This window comes from Ceratotherium simum, chromosome 3 (genome assembly GCF_057802395.1).
Source record: "Ceratotherium simum simum isolate JZ-2026a chromosome 3, ASM5780239v1, whole genome shotgun sequence".
Lineage (NCBI taxonomy): Eukaryota > Metazoa > Chordata > Mammalia > Perissodactyla > Rhinocerotidae > Ceratotherium > Ceratotherium simum.
Window position 1 is genome coordinate 87,195,659 of NC_141902.1, and position 17,665 is coordinate 87,213,323.

Sequence of the window (17,665 nt, forward strand, 5' to 3'; positions counted from 1 at the left end):
CAGAGCCCCCCACTTCCTAAAGACTTGGCAACTTTGTAAAGTCCTGAGTTGATTTGCAGTAATGGGGATGGGGCATAAATGTGTGGGGCTCCCGAGACAACACATAAACACCCCTCTCTAAGTACTCAGCACACTGGGCTAAAATTATTTGTCTCCACGTCTGACCTCCCCCTGGGCTGCCTGGAGGGGAGCAGGACCGTCTGCTGCTCATCTAAGAACCCTCAAAACCCTGCTTAGAGCTGAGTACTTGTTGAATAAGTAAAAGAGAAAAACAGTAAATAAAAGAATCTGTCTTGTGTGGGGGGAAAATTGTTACTAATCTGATCACACACATCTAAAGATGTGCAAGAGCAAATAAAATCTGCTAATGTGTTTTAAATCCATTCAAAAGAATTCAAAGAGAAAGTAAGACACTTCTTCAGTTTCTAAAGAGAGCTGTGGAACTGTCAGGGAAAAGTGTGTTTCAAAAAACCATTAAAATATTGGAATAAAATCTATATGTTTTAATTAAGCATAAGTGTCCCTCATGGTGAGGGAGGGAGGATATAAGCAAATGAAATAATGTGCACACGCAGAGAGAAAGAAAGCCTGTGGCAAAAGCTAAGAAAACTAGAGAGGCCGTAGGAGGAGCACGCTGTGGGACTTGCTGAAATCAACAATGAAGAGATTTTGATGCCAGAGTCATGGCAGCGAGACTCACAAATGCTTTGGAAGAAGAGAAGCAGGAAGAAGCCCTCTCCTAAACTGTCATGGAAACAAACAGGTCAAGGACATTCTATGGCCTTCTGTCCCAGGACAATCTGGAGGGAAGGGAGCAGTGGTAGTTAAAGATGGCAGTGATACCCTGGTGCCCAAATCGTGTGACTAGCCTTCCATACCAGGCCTGCACCCAAGGGCATATACACTGGGCCCCCTGCCCACAGAGGGAGCCCACCCATCCAGGAAGGGTCAATTTTTTTTTTTTTGCTGAGGAAGATTCACCCTGAGCTAACATCTGTTGCCAATCTTTCTTGATTTTTGCTTGAGGAAGATTCGCCCTGAGCTAATATCTGTGCCAGTCTTTCTCTATTTTGTGTGTGGGTCACCGCCACAGCATGGCTGTAGGTCTGTGCCCAGGATCCGAACCCATGGACCCAGGCTGCCAAAGCAGAGCACACTGGACTTAACCACTACGCCACTGGGCTGGCCCCCAGGAAGTGTCACTTTTAATAGCCACTTTGGTGGAATATATACTAAAAAGTAATATCACCAAGCACTTTTTAAAGCCCTGACTAACTGGACAAAGTGCAACATACTTTCTGAAACGAGAATGTGAAACCAGACCAATCTATTAGCATTCTTTGAGGAGGTAGAAACAGGCCTGGAGACAAGGGAGAAACCCAGGGATGGATTATGTTTAGACTCTCAAAATTCCTTCTGACAAAGTTGCACCCCAAGGGTCACTTATAGTCGTAAGTTGCTCCAGAATGGGGGAGGAACTCACCAGGGATCGGAATTGTCCTTAGAGACAGGAAAACAAAAATAGGATAAACAGGTACTTTTCTGGATGAAAAATTATAAACAGTGGGGATCCCCAAGGATCACTGGTCCTTCTAGACTTCGTTTAAATGTCCATAGATCATCCGAAGGAGAGATGCTTAGATGGTTCTAGGCCTGCGGATGAAATGAAGGCTCTGCAGAGACATGGCAAACAAATGGTGATTAACTGCAGGACAAGCTTATGAGTTAGCAAGAACATGCATATTAAGCTTTTGCAGTGGCAAGCCTCAGTTAATGCGTTTAGGAGAACATAATCCAAATTACAGGAAAATGGACTCTGTCCAGTCAGTTTATAGCCACAAAAAGGGATCTTGGGGGTCTTTGCAAGATGTTTGTTCGCTAAAGGCTATGCAGGACCAACCAAGTACTCAGAAAATGCTCTCCGAAATGGTATTGGAAACCAAGCCAAAAATAGTATTCTCCCTCTGCCAGGCTGTCCCCAAACCTGGCAGGTTTATGACCTTCTCCTTGAGAAAAAATATCTCAGAACTGTAGAAAGGTGAGTAAAGTAATCACCCAGATGGAAGGCTTTCCCGAGAAGTTGAGCTGCTTTGTTCTTGAAAGACTTGAGTGTAGAAAGGTGAAGCCAGAAAGGTGATGTGGTCAAAGTCTATAAAACCTTGAAGGTTATAGAGACACTGAACAAGGTCTGGTTCGTCAAATCTAAGACAACCAGACCCAGGTAGCCCTTGAAGTTTGAAAGAGGAATTTGAGGGATAAATTAAAAAGAAGGATTGGGTCCCACTCTGAGTTGTAAATTGGAGCAACTGAGTTCCTCAAGACATGGTACAGGCAAATTTTTTCCAAAGGTTGGGGGGAGGGGATGGAATTAGGCTCAAGAAATTTTGCAAGTAAATGAATGATGGATTAAGAGCCATTGACAACATGTCCCTGCACTTCTGAGGCTGGCAAAAATGCTTCTTGGGACCAGTGTTGGACCATTCGCTTCCTCCTTATTAGTTAGGAGTCTGTGCGTACAAGGGAGAAAAACCGAAATCAAAACAGTTTCAGCAAAATAAGGGTCTTTGCTGGTTCCCGTAGCTGGAGCAGGTACTAGGAGAGCTCAGAGCAGCTAAGGAGGAGCTACAGGGAGGATCACATGCTGAAAAGTGGCATGGGGAGAGTTAGCCCTGAAAATCTCCATCAGTGCCCCAAAAGCTCACCAGATAAAATGCATCTTGAGTAAAAACAGTATAACAACTCTGCAAACACAGCTTCCACCCACAACACTCCCAAACACTCGCCTTCCCATCAGATGGCTACCCCCAGCCTCATCCTATGTAGGAATCAGAGACCAGAACTGGAGGATCCCCCATAGCAACAGTCGCAGGAGAGATTCTGATTGGTCAGCTTGGGTCATGTGCCAATCACTGCTTTATTGAAGGTGATGATTAAGTTATCTGTCTTGCCTTAAGTCTGAGAGGATAAACTGATTGACTCAACCTGGGTCTTATGTGCACCCAGAGTTGATGGAGGGTGACTGAACTTACAAACCTAGCGAGTCCCTACACATTAGTCACCTGGGAGAGCTCATTAAAAATTGCTGATGCCCAGGCTCTACCTCCAGGGATTCAGATTCAGCTGCTCAGAGTGGGGCCTGGGCATCTATATTATTGTTAATCTCCCCACAGTGGTCTCCCAAAAGAATAAATCCCTCCCCTTCTTGAGGCCTTGGGTGGGGCTCCCAGGCACTGGCCCTTCACGAGCTTTCCGGAGCTCCTGCTCTCTTTCTGCAGCCTCACCTCTGTGTCCTGTAGCCATCCTCAAGGTTTTCCAGCTCCTCAGGCAAGCCACACCCCAGTACATGTAGTACTCATTGTTCCTTCTACCTGGAATCCTTGCCCTGCTCCCCCTCCCTTGCCCACCATCTTCCCCTGGCACGCTCCCACACTGGGAAAACTTCTGTTCCCCCCCTGCACCCCAGGCGGGTCTGGAGGCCCTGGCACCTGTGTTCTGTGTCTCTCCGTCAGAGTCAGTTATGCTTTACTGAAAGTGATTGTTAAGTTATCTGTCTCACCCTGACGTTAAGCCCAGTGCGGACTTGCATCATTGGAGTGAATGGCACATTCAGCAGGTCAGGTGTGGGGTTCGGTGTGCTCGGCTCTGCAATCTATTAGCCGGTAATTGGGTGAGTACTTAAGCTCACTCAGCCTCAGTTATCTCATCCGCAAAACGGGGATGATAATAGAACCGACCTTAGCTTCAAGTGTCTACAAATGTAAAGTACTTAGCCAGCCCCTGCGTAATGTAAGAGCACGTTGAAACATTAGCCCTTATTACTGTCATTCTCACTAAAAATGAATCCTTCAAGACAACCACCTTTTCGGCAAAGCCTTCTCCGGGCACTTAGTCATCCACTGTCACCGCTCCTTGACCCCTCACCTTCCTCTCATATCTCGTTCTACCAGCAGTTCAAAGATAGGGTCTGTCTTCTTTATTTCTCTATCTCCCAGGGGCTAGCAGGCAGCAGTCAATATAGATTTATTGACTGATGACTCAGGCCCTGGATTTGGGAACACCCTGTTCATATCCTGAGCAGGGAAAGCCGGAGTCCCTGCCCACTCCTGCCCCAGGGAGGGCTTCCGCCTTATGCAGAGCCTGGCCTTTCAGAAGCTCTCTGTCCCGCCAGCACACAACCCCAGCCCCCGAAGGTGAAGAGGGAGAGATGGGGGCGAGGGTTCAGTGGCGGGGCCTCCACAGCCAGGGCTGGGGGAGGCAGCAAGAGCCACGTGAGAGAAGGTCTCTACCCTGAGGCCCAGGCTACTGGGGGAGACCCCGTAAGTGGTCAGACTGTATCATGGGAGCTGTTTGTCTCAAGTCAGCTATGCTTTAAGTGAGTTTCTATGGCGAATGGAGTGCTGAGTTCCAAAACCCAACATTTCAAGAATTTCTTATTCTTGCGAAGTTAGAGAGTTGTCAATAAGCTGGTTGTTTTGGCCAGTATAGACAACACAACCCCATACTGCCATATTTGGGACTGGATTTCTCTTGATAGTCCAAATATGTAAGGGCCAAATCTGCACTTCTGTGATGTCCAAATTCAGCCTCACACATTCCTCCTCGTGAGAAAAAAGCCCTTTGCATCCCTTTCCCAGATTATTTGCTTACGCCATAAGAATTGGATCTCCTCCCCAAATGGCGGTCAGGCCCCTAGCAGGGGGCCTGGGGAGCTCCCACAGCCTGGTGCCCCTCCCAGATTGTTTCAGTTGCAGTCTCGGGGTGACGATGTCCTCAGCCTGCCCCTTACAGATGAAGCAGCTGAGGTGTAGAGGCTTACCGTCCTGCTGCCAGAGGTCCACTCTTGGGCAAAGACAGTGCTGGAGGGGCCTGCTTTCGGGTCTTCTGAAGCCTGCACAGTCTCTGCTGGCTCCCAGGCCGTGTTCTCCCACCTGGAGATGCTGTAGCAGTTCTGTTGGAGAGTTTACTGTCGGGGCTGCTGGGAATGCTAATAGACCCCTTCTCTCTCATTAGCGAGAAGCTTTAGAACTAAGTTGCGAAAGGCAGAATCCAGCAAATGGTGTTAATTGGTGGACCTCAAAGGTGCCTCTGTGCCATCGGGCTCTGTGCCTGCCTCAGTGTGCCAGGGCCATCCTGTGATTCTGTAAAATAAAGTGTTGGCTCTGGCCCAAGGACAGGCCAAGCTTGAGAGGAATGCCATTCGAGACCCGGATTTGAGGTGGTGGGCTGTCACTGGACAAACTTGTCACACTTTGCAAATGGGAGTTTAAAATGAACCCGGCTTGAGGGGAATTAGACAGAGCCTGTTAGACCAAGACCTAAATATTTGAGGGAAATACGGTGGCACCCCAACTGTGAAGGCGAACAGTGCCATCGAGGCCTTTTGCCCTAAGGAAACAACAGCCTCCTTTTGCCCGGGGCACAGCTGGCTGGGGCACTGGTCCCCCTTACTGACTTGTAGAAGCCGGATTCAGAAGCATCACTGCTTTGGGCCGTGTCTTCACAGACACCAGGCTTTCTTCCCCTGCCCCTCCAGAGCTGTGGTCCCCTCCTGGCGGGCAGAGTCCTAACCCAGACGCGGCCCTGCCGCCTGTGTGGCCATCAGCAAGTGAGGACTGCGATAGTGCTTAAGAGAAACATCTAAATGGGATAAAAACTCAGAATTATTTTCCAAAGAACCAGATGAGTAGGCTTGGAAGTGAGGTGAAGGGGGGGCCAAGGGAGGAATTGGTCTGACTAAAGACACTTGCTCTGGCCTGTGTTCCATCCAAAAGATGTTTCGCAGGAGAAGTTGCCAGTGGCTTAAATATCCCAACAGCAGCAGAAGAGCTGCAGGACCGAGGGAACCTTGGGGAGGAGACATTTTTCTCCTGGAAAAATAAGCGACCAAGTTAAGGGGAAGTCACCAACCGAATGCCCTCCCAAGAGCGGCCTTGGTGGCCTTGGGGCTGCCAGGCTCTGCGCACCGCGGGGACCGCTGTATCCACACCTCCTCCGAGGTGGCAGCTGTGGTCCTGCCGCCTCCGTCAGGCTCGCAGGCCCCCAACTCAGAGGTGCAGCCAGGGCAAGTCCTCAGGAAGCAGCGAGGTGCTTGGAGGGGATGCTGGAGGCGGCCGAGCCCAGGCAGGGTGGGTGGCCCCGGGACTACGGCGGGCTGGAGCCTGGAGGTGCGTTAGTGGCTGAGATCCAGCGGGCCACCCCCGGCCAATTCGGAAGCGGATTTTTCAGCCTCCTGCACCGGGGACACATCTGAGTGAGACACATGAGCCAGGGGGTGTCGGTGGCGGCTTCGGGACGGCAGTCTAGTTGGAAAAAGGACCTGGAGTTTATCTCCAACCAAGCACAGTTTCCACTTGGGTTGGATATTTATGGGGAAGATTAAGAGGGGCGCGCTGCTGCCCTTGCGCTCTGCAGGGCTTGGCCGTCCGGGGGACTGGGCCTTTTCTGCGGGGACAGCCGTGGGGGTCGGGGACCCGGGCGCGCCCTCCGGCCCCCGGCCCCTGGTTCCCCAGGTCCCCGCCCAGCTTCTCTCCCTCCACCCCCCGCGGGCCGCGCTGAAACCCGAGCGCGAGGGGGCGGACCGCGCGGCGGCTGGGGCGGCGGGGCCGCGCCGACATTGGAGGGGAGCCGAGTGATGGATGGCGAGGGAGGGGCGCGCGGGGAGGGGGGGCGCGCCGGGCGCCCGCGGCCGAGGTGGACCGAGCCTCCCGGCTCGCTGCTCCCGCCGGCGGAGCGAGGCTGCCCTTTCTCCGCAGCGTGATTTATTTTCTTCTTTTCTTCTGAACTCTTCTTCCAGGGAGAGGCTAGTGGTAACAGGCCGAGCTGGATGGATGGGTATGGGGAGAGGGGCAGGACGTTCAGCCCTGGGATTCTGGCCGACCCTCGCCTTCCTTCTCTGCAGCTTCCCCGCAGGTAAGGCACTGCCCCTGGCCCGGGGACAGCTGGCCGGGCCCGCCGCGCCCGCTCCCCGCGCCTCGTCGCAGCACTGGGCCACATGTCTGCGAGCGAGTCGGGGCTGAAGTTCGCCGGCTCCCTTCGGGCCCCCGCCTCCCATATCCACGGGTCTTTGTTTCTCCCGCGCCCCAGCGAAGGCGCGATGGATGCCCGGGGGCAGCCCGCCCGGGCAGCAACGAAAAGGAGCGGGCGAGGAGGTCACAGGGGCCGGCGGCGCCTCCCTGCTTCCGCGAAAGGGGGTACCGGCAACGCGCCCCTTAGGGGCCCGGGAGGAGGGAGAGAAGGGGGGCACGGCCTCGGTGCGGGGGGCACTTTTTCCGGCTTCTCGCCCACCAGTTTGCAAACCTGCCGAGTACCCAGGGGTGGAGCCCCTGAGGTCCCAGCCAAGTCCCCGCCCGCCCCTCCTCCGGGACCCCGTCCCGCCCCCACACGCGCCCCCACGCGGGGATGCCCACGGTCTTGGCCCAGCGAGCCCGTATTCCTGTTTGATAACATTCCGCGTCGCCCCCTGTTTGTTTTTATTGTGTCAGAAAGGGAGAGAATTTCAGAATTAAAGCTGAAAAAGCCCATCTGTTTCCAATGAATCCCCCATAGTTTTTCACAATGTTTTTGGCAGATCGCTGCTTTCAAATTCCTCCGAGCCCGGACCTCTTGTTTTTGTTGGGGGAAGGGAGACCAACTCCACAGAGAAGCATTTGTTCCTTCCCAAACGCTGCAGTTTCTTTACTTTTTTTTTTTTTTTCCTTTCGGGGGAGGGGGAAGGCACGAAACTTAAATCCCCGGTCTGTTTTCTTTATAATGTTTCATAAAACTTTATTTCATTTTTGCCATATGCTACTCACAGCCTGGAAACGCCAGTTAAACCCTTTATACCCATTTTTCTCCTGCTAAAAATACAAATAAACCCAGTGTCACAGACCAAATGGTCCCCGTCGCAAGGCGGGATCTCCCGGCCGTTTCCATTGTGTTGCGGGGGTCTAAGGTGTCTTCTTGCAAAGATGCGAGCTTGTTTCACTCCGCAGCCAGACTCGCAGCCAGACTCGCAGCCAGACTCGGATCCGTAGCCTCCGCGCACAACCCAGCTTTGCAAGAAAGGACTTGAGTTAGACTGGGATTGGGTTGTTTTGTTTTGCTGCTCAGCCAACTGGGTTTCAGGAACTGGCAGAACTGGGCAGTCCAGGCTCGGCCAGCCTGCAAGTTGGGACTCCCGGCGGGCGGTATGCAGGCAGCAATAAGGGGCGAGGCCTCAGTTTACCTTCTCGCCCCAGCCCTGCCCTGGGGCCCCTGGCGCGCCCGGCCCACTCAGCAGCTGCGCGCCCTGGGGGCGCCTAGGAGCGGCAACCTGCTCCCAGCCCTGGATTCCATGGGGAGGCCCCGGCCAAGGGCAAGACGGGGTGGGGGGCCGTCAGTACCCCCACGGAGCCCTTGGCCCCCATGCACCCTCGGCCCGGATTTTTAAACCCTCCGTACTGGGTCAAGCAGCAGGGTGTCCTCCTCCTCTTTTAAAAGGCAGTTTCCCCAACTACAGAAGGGTCTGGTGGAAAGGCTGATTTAGTTCTCTCCCAAAAACTAAAAAAATAAAATAAAGAGTGACCCCCTTTCTTTAAAAAGAAACCCCCCTTTTGGAGAAACAGGAGTTTGCAATTGGTGTGCATCTCGGTTTGGTCTAGATAAAGATCCAGCCCACTGGAAGTTTTATCAGATGGGTTGATAAATGGCTTTTGTCCCTTGGCTGCTGTGGGGGATGTGATCTCAGCTTGGAGCTGAAATTGAGAAGGGGGGCTTAGAGGCCCTTAAAACAACACCTTCCCGCTCTTAAAGCCGCAGCACTTGCTAACTTCTTGGGCTGGAGAGAGAGGAAAGGAAGGGCTGGTGAGGGACTCAGACATAGGAGGAGCTTCGAGGGCTGGTGGTGGTGTTTTTCATGTCATTTGTCCATCTTAAGAACTTTATTTTAAAGTATTCCCCATAGTCTGAGGAAAGCTGGTGTGTTATATTATTCACAACCCAAATTCCATCACTTCTGTTTCCAAGAAGCCCATTTCTTTTTGGCTTCAAGGCTGGTAACTAAAACCTGCAGATAGAACAGATAGCTACTGCACTGTCATGCCGACTGGCTCATGTTGCTTCTAATTTGAGGCCTTGACAGCTGCATTTAGTAAAAATTGCCCACCTTACTGAAAACTGAGCTTCCAGTATCCCCAAACTAAATACACTGGGGGCTCCAAGAACTTGGGTCCTCAAGGAACCTGAGTCAAAAACAGTTTCTTAAGTAAGAGATGAAATGGGTGATTTCCACCACGAAGAGATGGACGGGCATCTTCTTTGAGGCGTGGGCAGAGGGATAGAGTCAGAGAACCTGCAGGTCTGCTGGAGAACAGGGTGGGCGTTAGAGAGAAAAATACAACATGGCAGTTTGGAGAAACAGAGAGCCTCAGGGCCCCCGGGCGGCGGCCTCTCCCACGGAAGACAGGTGGAATCTGAATCTGGCTGGAGCAGCCCCGGGAAAGCGTCGGTTTGTTCAGTGCTAGTCAACTTGAATGGCTGCCAGGAGTAAACCCAGAGGAGTACAAATTAAATTGGACATAGTTATGTGTGGAGAAAGATGCCTTAACCTCTGCTAGACTGAGAGGGCTTGTGTCTTTGGAGCGTGTTTACATGTACTCACTCAACGTGTATGGCGCACCCACTGTGTTCCTGGCTCCGACAGCATTTGTGGCCCTCGTCTGAGCAAGGCCGCATCTGCCTTCAGGCAGACCCCAGCCCAGTAGAGGGACGGGGGCTCTGCGGTGTCCCGTGGGCTGTCAGGGTGTCTGCTTGGATGATGCTGTGCTTACAGGGGATGGACAGAATGACTGTGTCTTGCTGATGGGGGTTGGGGGCATGAGGCCAAAAAAGGCTTCTTAGAAGAGTCTTCCACAAATAGCATCCTCTTCAAAACACCATCAAGAGATACTTTTTAAACTTTGAAACCATTGTGACTTAATAAAACAGATTTCTAAAAGAAATCCATCCAAGACATATGTTTTAGACATGTTGGCATGCTTCCCGTTAACTACATATGGATGCTGTACTCTAGCACGGTGGTTCTCAAAGTGTGGTCCCTGGATCAGCAGCATCAGCCTCCCCTGGGAACTTGTTAGAAATACAAGTTCTGGGCCCACCCCAGACCGACTGAAGCAGATACTCTGCGGATGGGACCCTGCAGTCTGTACTTGCACAGGCCCTCCGGGGGCTTCCCATGCACGCTCAAGTGTGAGGGTCGCTCTTCTAAGAATTATTGCCCTGCGGCCTTTCTTTTTTCATTTCTTTCCCTTTACTTTTAGTCCTTAGTGGAGAAACTAAGGCTTGTGGAGACCCAGGCCCTCTGTGCATCTGTGTCATTATAGAGATGAGAGTATTTCTCTCGGAGCTGCTATTCAGAAACATGCAAGCAAGTCAACCTGCGTACCGCATTATTGCCCTCCCAGTAGGACTGTGTGTCCCAAAGGGAGAGAGTGAAATGATGTCCAGTTGCAAGAGCCAGATGGCAGCAGAGCCAGGCAGCAGGCTGGTGTGTGACACACCAAGAGGTCTGCAGGAAAGAGCCTTGGCTGCCAAGGAGGGCGGTTGCAAAATCCTGTCGCCAGTTGGCCTCTTAGGCCCTGAGGGTGACTTGGGGAGTAAGGAGAGGATCTCTGGTGTCCCTTCTGGTTTAAGAAGGGAAACCTCTCTGCAGGGTTGGAGAAATTGCTAGCAGTCACCCCAGAGCTCAAAGGAGAACTGGGGAGAGGTGATCCATGGGCTCAGATAAGGACGCTCCATGGGATGGGGCAGAGGGGTCCCTGGACCCTGTGGAGGTAAGAGGATGGGACGGGGACCAGTTTACATGTTGGGGGGCATGTGGTTCCTGATAAAAATACTCTCTGGTGAAATGTGCAAAGCCCTCAACAGAACTGGGCAGAGAACCCCGACTTCATGTTTCGGTTAGGTGGTTAGGTGCCACACTGTTTTAATGCTTGGCTAAATTCAACCTGCTGAAAATTGAAGGCACTGTTTCTTCTAGGGTGACCAGCTCATCCTAGTTCACTCAGCACTTTTCTAGTTTTAAAACTGAAAGGCCCATGTCCCTAGAAGCCCTCTCAGTCCTGGGCACATCAGGATGGTTGGTCACCCTAGATTCTTCCCCTCCAGTCCCCTGGGCTAGTGCCTGGCCTGTGTCTGTTTGAGACCCCACTGCCTGGAGCCTTGAAGCCCTGGGTATGAAGTGGGCCTCTCCATTTATTCCGGTCTCCTGGGGCTTGGGGGTCTTTCTTCCACCCTTTTCTGCCTGTTCCCATCGTCACCCTGCTACAAGCAACTGACAAGCTCTAGGACCTGCCTCCTGCCCAGCACCCCCCACACACACTAAGTTGCCAAATGAATTGCTCTAAAACTCCTGCTCAGGAACTTATGGCTCCTCATGGCTCTCTTTTGAGCATCCAGAAGGGAGGGCCCTCTGACTTCTGGCCCCACACTCCACCTGGGCCTCATTTCCATGGCTTCCAGCACATCCCCAGGCTCCAGGTGACACCTGGTTTCCCCGTACTCAACTGTGTCCCCCCACCTTACCCACGGGCAGCCCCCAGGCCTTGTTCATGCCACTACCCAGTTTGGAAGGGAGTGCCCATCCACTTGATCAAGGCCCGAGTTCACTGCCGTCTGTTGGGGTCCGGTGCAGGCCCTCAGGCAGCAGCCGTGCCGGCTCTCCAGTGCCCTGGACGCCTGTTGCTTTGGCCGCTGACGCCTTCGCTTCCTCCTGGTTCGTTGCTTCGTGGGTCTTGGGGTTTTGTCCTCTTCTAAATCACAGCTCTGTTTGTAAGAGTAGTATCCCCATTTTCTATTTCTTTATACCCTCCTCCTTGCTACCCACCCCCGACACCGGCACGACCCAAGGAACTCCAGGGCCCTTGGGTATTTTGCATTTCTGTTTGTTTTGTTTTGTTGCTCAATAAACGGAGACTACAGGGCATTTTTTTCCCAGATACGTCAATCTTTTTTTCCAAAATAATTTTTTCTGGTTATAACAACAATACTCATTTTTAAATCTAAAGGCTGAAAAGGATAAATAAGAAAATGAAAACCCAAATTCCAGCCTGCCACAGACAACCATCACTAATTAACACTCATGAACATCCTTCAAGATATAATACCTTTGTATTGGTCTCTCCAAAAGTATGATCATTTGAAGGAAAACAGTAATTTTTAATGCTCTGCCATTTATTGAGTGGCCAAGGCATACCAGGCGCTCGGCTAAAAGCTTTAAATAAGTCACCTCAGGAGATCATCACCCGTTCCCCACGAGCATCATCATTCCCACTGCACTGATGAGGAGTCAGAGGGTCAGAGAGGTTGCCTGACATTACACAGCTAGTTAGTGGCAGAGCCAGGAGTGGAACCCAGAACCCTGTCCTTTTCCATGTACCAGATTTGGATAAACACATTCATTAAATTTGCTGTGTAGCAAATTAGATTTTGTGCTGTGTAGCACATAAGGCTTTAAGGTGGGGAAAAAATAAGAAACAAACTTTGGAGATATATTTAGATAGCAGAATGAAGAGTGACCATATTTTCCGTGGAGCTAGTGTTTTTGCCTTCTCCCAGAGGCCCTCTCTTCTCCCTGGCTTAGCATTCCAAAGAAGAAGATGCCACCCAGCGACAGGTCAGGAAAGCAAGTTGGCAGGGCTGTCATTGTGCAAACTTTCCCAAGTCAGATTTATGTCTTCTGGGTTTTGCTTATTTATTCGTTTCATGCACCATTTCACCCGAGCAGTCAGAATACCGAGACGCCTATTAAAATGATCCCTCTACGCCCAGGTCCCCGCAGAAAGGAGCCCATTATTGCTCCCCTTGCTGAGGAATGTCCCGTGAACACAGGCTCACACACATGTGTGCGCCAGCCGGGCGTGTGCCCAGCTGGCATGCGTTTGCCCTCCCACTGCATGAGGGAGGTGGAGGAGAAGGGCCTGCCTGCGGATGGCAGTGAGAGAGAAGAGCCAGTTCAAATGCATTTTGATCTAGAGCGGCCAAGCAGATGAGCCAGGGCTGCTGGAGGCAGAGCCAGGATGGAAAATTAGCATTTCTAGAGCCAGCCCTAGACTATGCCTCAAAGCCAGAAGAGCAAAATGCTCACCTGCAGCTTCATTGATATCTGAAAAGTGATGTCCTTGCCCGTAGTTACCCTTCTTGTGGAACCCAGGGCAGCTTAGTTCTCTGCCCTAAGACAGGATGCTATTGGCTTGGGATCCTGTGCTGGCCCTTACCCACCATGGATCCCTCTTACCCAGAGAAGCCCTCAGCCACCTGACTGACAGGCCTGCTGGTGGCTTTGGGCCTGAGGGTGAGCATATGTGCTTCCAAACGGCATGTTTGCTATTGATCTGGCTCCACGTGGCCCCAGTGGGGGCTGGGGGAGGGTATCCAGTTTGGAAAGCTGAGATGTGCCCTTTTCCTTGGCACTCAGTGTGGTTTCTTGCAGCGACTTGGCATGAGTGGAGGCTGAGGCAGAGCCGCCCTGGCTGGGTGTGACGAGCAGCAGTGCCTCCTGCCTCAGCCCCGTGAGTGGCATTCAGCCACCTCTACGCACACTTGGCAGTGAGTTAACCCCCAACTCCTCAGCCTACCCTCCTCCCCTTCCTAGGTTGATTGGGATTGTGTGAGAAACTTCCTCCTGCCTCGCTCTTTCTCCTGTAGGCCAGTTCCTGGAGCAGAAAACCAGTGCACTCAAGGGGTGGGAGACATGTTGGAGTCATGGGCTAGGTCAGTTCCCTGGGACAGTCCTAGGCTGGACTGGGGAGGAATCCCTTTTAGGAAAGGTGATCAGTTCTGGCTGCTTGTAGGTTAAGTGAGCTAGGGTTGCTGCACCTGACGAAAACTCCAGTCTGTCACCTGGGTGTGTGCCTTTCGGGTCTCTGATGCCAAACACCTCGATGTTTACGCCAGGACAGTTGATTGAAATTCCTACAGGAGTGACACAAACAGGCAGCCTCAGGCATCTCTCAAGCAAAGAGACTCCAGAATACTGCCCAAGCCAGAGTTTGCCAAATACTGGCGCTAGATCCATTCGCTGTCCCCTCCCAGATTCAGTACTAAGGGACAGGAGAGGGAGAGTGGTCGGTTGCTGCTTCTGCGGATGCTGCAGCCTGTGTCTCACGCTGGGTGCGAGCAAGTTAGCCCTCCCAGCTTGGTGCTCCCTTCCCACCTCCTTCAGGACCTGCACCCCCGCGCATTGCTGAGAGGGAGCCTAGGGTCAGAGCTGCCAAGGGCCGAGGGCGGGGAGGACAGGGACATGGAGGTCTCAGGGTGCAGGGCTGGCCTTTCCACTGAGGTTGTGCAGTGATTTCTCTTTGAAGCTGCTCTCCCTCTCCTCTGCCTGCTTCAGTCCCAGTTGAAGCTATCTCTTCTTGTTAACCCACCCCCTAAAATACTGTTCTGATCATGCTATGGACTTACTGAAAATTATCCGGGGGCTCCCACGTTCAACTGGATCTAATCTGAAATCTTTAGGCTGCTGGGCGTATCTGAGTCCCATCAGGAAAACAAAAACCACACGGGGAATTGCCACAGAGGGACCTTAATAGAGGGGATTGTTAGATGGGTGTGGGAGCACTGAAAGGCCACGGCGGACCACTGAGGTACACACAGTTGTAGGAAGTGGTTTCTACCTCTGGGGCTGGGGGGACAAAGGGAAGAGGAGCCTGGGGGCCCAGGGTCTCTGAGGGGCCGGTGCCTGGCTGGTCTTGGTATTTCAGGGCAGCACCAGCTCCTGCTGTAAACCTGTCTGGGCCTCCAGCCTTCCCCTCTCCGTCTAGTGCCCCCTTGTGGTGGAATCCAACAGGGAGCTGGGTGACAAGAGAAACAGGGTTTGCAGAGTCCCAGCCCCACACAGAGCAGAGGAAAGCAGCTAGAAGCTGAGTGATCTTTGCTTCATAACGGGCACAGTTGGCGCTCAAGGCTTCGTGTCTGACCCCAAACTCCTGGCTACATTCTCACCCACCAGCATTTCACCTCCGGCCAATCTCAGCTGTTCTGGAGGCCCCTTGTGTTTCTAGACCTTTGCCCCCTATCACCTGTCAAATCTCACTTGCCCTTCAAGACCTAATTGACATACTCCTTCCCTGATACCCTCTCATGCCTCCATTCTTAAATCTATCTTTGTTATGGGTTAGTATTCAGATGAAACGTGTTTGCTCTGCATTCCAGAAGTTTGTATGGCTGACTCTACCTGAGCACAGAAATTAACTGAGGCATGTTCCAGGAATAGCATGAAGCACAGTGCCTAGCACATGGTAGGGTCCAGAACTCTCAGCATTAATGAATTCAGGCAGTTTCTATGCAAGCCACAGAGTTGGACACAGCCAACTTGACCATGGGGCTTGTATTCAGAATGAGCCTTACCCCTTTAAGAGCTGGCAGGTTTCTCTCTGTCCCGGCTCACCCCACCCCTCCTACACGGCCACTGAAACCTGATCTAATTCCTTTGCACGCCGGTAATTTATTGGTCTATTGGGCTTTTCTTGATGGCAAATTGCATTGTCTTTATTCCTGGGTTCAGGCGGCGGAGCGGCTTACCGCATTCCTAAGACTCCTTTCTCAGGGCAGAGCCTTCACACCCGCTTGGCGCACAGTGAAGTAAGTTTTATTGGGCTTCTTTGTTATGCAAACAAGGCGGTAATAATCAGGCTATTATTCTGAAAGATTGGGCTTGATTAACAGTTCAGAGGAGGTCTCTGAAAGTAGCTAATGCCGCACTGGTGCATAAATATTTTCACCCTGCCTGGGTCGGTACGGCTGGTGCTCCAGGCTCCCTGCCCCTGTCTTTCTGTTTCTGAGAGGCTCTGGGTTGCTATTTAAAGGAAAAGAATTAAGTCAGGCTGTGTGGCTGTGATCTCTCTCTCTCGGCCGTATCTCAGTCAACCAGAAAGCCAGTCTCCTCCCGCACAAGTGGAATGTTGCATATGTGGGGTGCACGCTTATGTGGGGTTCTCGGGGCACAGATGCTTTGAGTTGGGAGCGTGGGAGCCAGATGCTTCCAGGACAAAGATGTTCTCAGGGGACTCGTGAGCGGGAGGTGGCACTCGAGCTGGGATGTTGATGGATGACACAGACAGTTCAGTGAGGCCCACAGAGAGGAGTGGCCGGAGGGTGAGGCCGAAGGTGACAGGGAAGCCAAGGGGCTGTCTTCAGTATTTGCAAAGTAGTTAAATTTTGAGCCTTTTCTGTGTGGCTCTAGAGAAGGACCAAGGTGCCACGCAAGTCCCTGGGAGGCAGGTGTGGGTTCACAGCTGGAGCCATCCAGAGCAGGAGGGGCTAGCTCTGCCCTGGCAGAGGTCCAGTGGAGTGGAGGCTGGATGCTCACCCATCAAGGATGCTACAGGGAGACTTCCTGCCGTGGAGGCCAGCTGGAGGTGGAAACCAGTGACCTCTGGCGTCCCTCAGGCCCCGGATTCTAAAATTCCATGGCGCATCTTATGGAGCCAACATGGAGTTTGGTCACAAAGTGGTCGTTGATAAAGCGATCTTGATAAAGTAGATTGCACAGAGAAGCAGGGAGCTCTGGCCCTGATTGCACAAGTCAGGAGTAAATGAGTCCGATGATTGCCCAGGGTCCCAACTCGAGCACCAAGGGCCCGCCTCCCCCATTAGTCTGGGAACGCACCCCATCCTGTAGGCATTGCCTGGGCCCCACCCTTTGAGCCAAGTCTCCCACCTGGAGGGGCACTGGAGGGAGTTGAGGGGCCTCCTGTTGGTGAGTCCAGGCCGGCCACCGTATTTGCAGCCTCTGGATTCTCCTCTATTTTTCCCCCGGTAGCTATTCCTAAAAGTTCTAAGTCTCGAGAGGCCTGGGTCAAAACAAAACATGTATAGTGTGCTTCTGAGGAGCATAAAGTTCTGTGCAGCCGGGGCCGTTGCATTTTCCTGGGTGTCCGAGATGGAGCTCCAGGGACTAAGGGTTAGCAGAGGCCCCGAGAGCTGCCCCTGCCTGAGGACACAGTGGCTGAGGTCGAAAGAGAAGCTCAGGAGAACTTCTTAACTTCCAATCAAGTTCTTTAACCGCCTGGCTCTGCACATATTGGCTGTCTTGGATCCATTGTGAGGTGGCCGATGAGCGAGGTGGCCGATGGGCCAGAAAGGGCCACCTTGCCATGTGCAGGAACCAGGCAGGACTGGGGCAGCCGGCGGCCTTCCGTCACACTGAAAGCATCGAGAGTGGCTTGCTCTGCCGAAGCTCGTTTCCTCTTCCTGCCTGCGTGAGTTGCAATAAGATCTGTCTCAGATGCTCAGACTTTCCTCTCCTTGCTTTCTTCCTTGGACACTCCCATCTGAAAAGTCCAAGGTTTACTGCCTGGAATTCAGATCTCGTGCCTTTTTTAAGGATACGGCACATAAAAATCAGCCCCTCTGGGGTCTCCTTGGCAGGTGACACCACAGCCGAGAGCTTTTCCTTTTGATGCTGGGCCAGGTTACATTCAAGTCCCTGACCTGGGGGGTCCTTCAGCCTGTGATTTAGTGGAGTGGACACGGGGTGGCAGGATGACTCCATGGGAGTCAGGGGCCCCTCAGCCCACCACCCGTGGGGACTGTCCAGCCCTGGCATTGCCGATGCCCTACCCCGAGACCCCCAGGAATGGAGGGCTCCATGCACGTCCACTTTAGGCAGACAGGCCCAGGGGAGCTGCGTTACCGCCTGGAGAGA

At 52.5% G+C, this 17,665-nt stretch overlaps 1 protein-coding gene across 1 annotated transcript in view; it reads left to right on the forward strand.

Annotated features, from left to right (window-relative positions):
- The window catches only part of RGMA (repulsive guidance molecule BMP co-receptor a), a 44,861-nt gene that overhangs the window by 10,047 nt on the left and 17,149 nt on the right, over positions 1 to 17,665 (forward strand). Inside the window, exon 2 of the mRNA XM_004432016.3 lies at positions 6,794 to 6,909. Within this exon, the coding sequence (XP_004432073.1) occupies positions 6,794 to 6,909 (116 nt within the window). The remainder of the gene's footprint in view (positions 1 to 6,793; positions 6,910 to 17,665) is intronic.